The 4,325-nt window shown below is 33.8% G+C and overlaps 1 protein-coding gene across 1 annotated transcript; it reads left to right on the top strand.

Moving 5' to 3' along the window:
• Window positions 1-379: 379 nt before the first annotated feature.
• Window positions 380-1,170, top strand: LOC106469034 (ataxin-2-like; the record flags this gene model as incomplete). Its single annotated transcript, XM_013929488.1, has 1 exon — window positions 380-1,170. A coding segment is annotated over one exon (791 nt), but the record flags the coding sequence as incomplete, so codon positions are not given.
• Window positions 1,171-4,325: the final 3,155 nt, after the last annotated feature.

Here is a 4,325-nt window from a genome sequence, read left to right as displayed (position 1 = left end):
TAATTATAAAAATAAATTATAGAGCATATTTGTTTAAATTCTAATAACTAAGCGTTACTTTTAAGGTCATCAAATAACATCGTCGTATTTTATATTTCATTAAAACTTAGTTGTATGTTTATTTTTCTGTTGTCTTGTGTTCTGAGTTTTCAGTTCATATTACTATAGATTTTTTGTTCTGGGTTTTTAGTTTATATTTCTGCAGACTTTTGTTCTGGGTTTTTGTTTATATTTTATAGACTTTTGTTCTAGGTTTCAGTGTATATTTCTATAGACTTGTGTTGTGGGTTTCGGTTTATGTTTCTATAGAATTTTGTTCTGGGTTTCAGTTTGTATTTATGTAGACTTGTGTTCTGGGTTTCAGTTTATATTTCTATAGACTTATGTTCTGGGTTTCAACCGCGTGTTCGCGTATTAAGTGTGGTAAACCTGTCAGACCAAAAGGACCACAGGAAAAAAAGTGTTACAGTTGTAGGTGTGTATTGTAACACAAGATTCATGCACAGTGTTGCTTCTCTTGTGGTTTGTATTGTTCAAGTCCAGACAAAGGACGGTAGCATAACTGAAGGAGTTTTCAAGACATTTTCTCCCCAGATGGAGCTAGTGCTGGAAATGCCATACAAAGTGGATAAAACTCTCAGTAGTTTTATTAACAACTTTAACACTCAAGATTATGCACCTGAACAACTTATTTTTTATCTCGAAGATGTTGTATTGGTTAACGCTGTGAATGTAGACTTAGACTATGCAACCAAAGGTAAAGGTTTCACAGACTCTTCAATAAGAAAATTTAATGGCCAGATTGTGGAGAGAGAGCTCGAGCCATGGGAAGGACCACCAAAAGTATTTGATGGGACGGTCTCTCTAGAATCAAATGAAGATACTAAAAATGAATGGGATCCTACTGAAATGTTTAAAACAAATGCTGAAAAATATGGAGTGACATCAACATACGATAGCACCTTACAAGGCTACACCGTACCTTTAGAACGAAAGAACACAGAAGAATATAAAAAACAAGAAACCAAAGCTGTGAAAATAGCCCTAGAAATAGAGAATACTCAACATCATCATGCAAGAACAGCTCTAGAAAATGGTGATGAAGTAGAAAGATATAGTGCTGTAATAAGGCCTACAGAAGAATCATGCAAGAACAGCTCTAGAAAATGATGATGAAGAAGAAAGATATAGTGCTGTAATAAGGCCTACAGAAGACATACATAACTGTTCTAATAGATATGTTCCACCTCAAAGAAGAAGAAATATTCCAGGAGGTAAACCGGTACATTATGTTACTGAACCGTCTTCACAAAAGTTAACTCACCATGCTGGTGCACCGGTGTATCCTCATAATAACAGCAGGTTTGTAGCTTCCATACCAAGTTCTACAGTTGCTTCTGTGCCCCCACCCCTTAACCATGACTACTCCACTACTCCGTTAACTTCTCAGACCCCAGTTATTCAGGTTATATTTATGTACCCTTATTTTCTGGTTTCAGTGTATATTTCTATAGACTTATGTTCTGGTTTTTAGTTTATCTGTAGATTTGTGTTCTGGGTTTCAGTTTTTGTAAGTAGGCAGAACCGGAGAGATAATCACTGGATTTGAGATTAAATCGTTTATATATATATAAAGTTTCTAAGTAATTAAGTTTTTTAAACAAACAAAATGGAATGTTTTGGGATATAATATTTATATTTTACGGTTAGTAGTAGAGGTCACTGTTTAAGTACTTTACATATAAATTCACCGCTTTTGTTTCCCCTGGAAATAATTTATTTACAAGGGACTGATAAGAAGGGTTTTCCTTGTTTGAGGTAATATTTAGACATTACTTGTAGTTTTATCTTGGCAAATACATTCAAACGTTCCTTATTTACATAAATCCGTTAACTGTGCACATGAGCTCTAGCTTCCTTATAAAGTCAGTAAATAACATGGCTTGGCAAGAAAATGATTGTTTACGAAACCAGCATAACACGTTTCAAAAACTAATAAATCGTTTAAACTAATAATGTTTTTTTTCGTATTTCTTGAATAGTTATATACTTATGGGCATCCTTGACCTTGGAAAATGTGGAATATTAAAATATACACATAGATATTTATGTGGAAGTTATTATGATGCAATTAGATGGGCTGATATCAATTCACCTGAAAAGTAACAATGAACAATGCACACACCTAAATGAAATCTTATTTTTCACTCAATTGTTTGCTGACTTGTCAGTCATAACATTTTATCTGAAATGCTTTTCTCCACGTCTTGCAGGACAACAATCACTCACGAATAAATGGCCAGGCATTTAAAGATAGTACAAATAAAGAAAAAACTTAATGTAAAAAAAGTAAATGTAGGGATGGCTAATATCAGTCCTTCAGAAACAATGCAAACAAGATAGTAGGGATGATGCAAATGTAAATATCAGAACTGTCTGATGACCTATTGAAGACATATGTAAAATACCTTTTTAATGAATAATCCGGACCATGGGCTGATAAAAGTCACTGTTAAAACCCCGAAAGCCAATGAAGCAGCTGAAATTAAAAGGTCTAAAATTTATGATAGTAGCTGTAAAGAATATCACGTAAAATATATATATATATGTATATATACAAGGAACGTTCACCATTTTCCTTTCTTTGTTCTTCGATTCTTTCATTCTTGAGCTGAAGCTGATCTCGTACTTCTAAGTATGACCTTTTCTTGTGAATAGCTGTCGTAAGCATCCTATTACCTTCTCTCTTTTTTCATATAATTTGACCCTGAAATGTGAGATGTTTTCCTGTCACGTGGAATAAACCATGCCAAATCCCTTTTCATCCATTTCTGTCTCATCTAACAGAGAAAATATGTTAAGGCAATAAAGTGAATTTCAAATGATATATCACAAGCAATAAACATGCGCCAATGATCTTGATAATTTGGACAATGAGGCCTAACTTACAGAAACTCAATTAGCTTCACCACTCGTGTTTAAAGAAATGCAGGTGTGATAATTCGAATACACCTGCTACAAAACTCTCCTTGTGGACTAAATAAAAACGAACTCGTCATCATACACATTTTTTTTAACAGTTGGCACACAACTTTTTCATCTTCTTTCGTCAATTAAGTTCAGCGCCCTTATTGCGTGATAATAATACCACATATGGTGCCACTAGAAGGGGATGGATAGCGACCTATTAACATGATAATTATAAAAACTTTCTCTCGTGTTATTGCTTATTTGGTCTACGTGACGTCACTGCTTAAACCCCCTCTAATCGAGTGACGTCATGCTAGAAAACGGTCCCACCGTAAATTTGGCGATCATTTATTGGTATCTTGTTCTTTGTCGTTTTGAGATAATCAACTAGAACAACTCGTAGAGGATCATTTATCAAGAAATCTGTTCATTATACATATATAAAGCACAAAAATCTGTGTGTCAATCTGTTTGTCCCTTATCTAACTACTCCTAGGTCGCTGGGCCAGTCTCAAACAACCTTTGTGGGATGATAGTTTGAAACAAGGGGCATGTTAATTGGGGATTACCAACCCTCTTCACCCCCATTATTGCTGTTATTGAACGTTTATTATCTTTCATATAAGTTAGCGTCAACTACATACATAGATGGCGCCACATCTTTACACAAAAAAATATTAAACAACATACACATAGTGGGGGAGGACACACAAACGTCTTATTTATCTCAGAGAGTGCGCTAGCAACCTTAGTATACTTTAAGACTTACGTCGGATACAAATATACACAAGAAAGAATCTACTGTTTGGATTGGCTAACGATCTAGCCAATCGTGTCATGGAATAAGAACGTAACTTGCACACAGGTTATAAGGAAACATCGAACAAAATAAGTGTAAATTCTGGTACACTGCCTGCAAGCTATTCATTGTTCTCTTTCAACCTGTGGCGGGTAAGTTTGTTGGGAAAATTTTATCTGTAATTCTAAAAATCAACTCTGTTTTTATTTACTTACTAACACGATATTGAAGGATTAGGTTTTCGGTAGTGACTTTTACTTGTGGTAGTTTACGTGATTAATATTACTAGAGAATCTGTAGTTGCTTAAATAGACAAAACAATTTTACATAAGATATTAAGTTACTTAACAAGAGACAAAACGCTTTTACATAAAATTTTAAGTTACTTAACAAGAGACAAAACGCTTTTACACAGAATGTTAAGTTAATTAACAAGAGACAAAACAGTTTTATAAAGAATGTTAAGTTAATTAACAAGAGACAAAACAGTTTTATAAAGAATGTTAAGTTAGTTAACAAGAGACAAAACAGTTTTATAAAGAATGTTAAGTTAATT

The sequence above is a fragment of the Limulus polyphemus genome, unplaced genomic scaffold, assembly GCF_000517525.1.
Source record: "Limulus polyphemus unplaced genomic scaffold, Limulus_polyphemus-2.1.2 Scaffold3270, whole genome shotgun sequence".
Classification (NCBI taxonomy): Eukaryota; Metazoa; Arthropoda; class Merostomata; order Xiphosura; family Limulidae; genus Limulus; species Limulus polyphemus.
The sequence above is the reverse complement of the archived record's forward strand: the minus strand, read 5'-3'. Positions and strand labels throughout refer to the sequence as shown.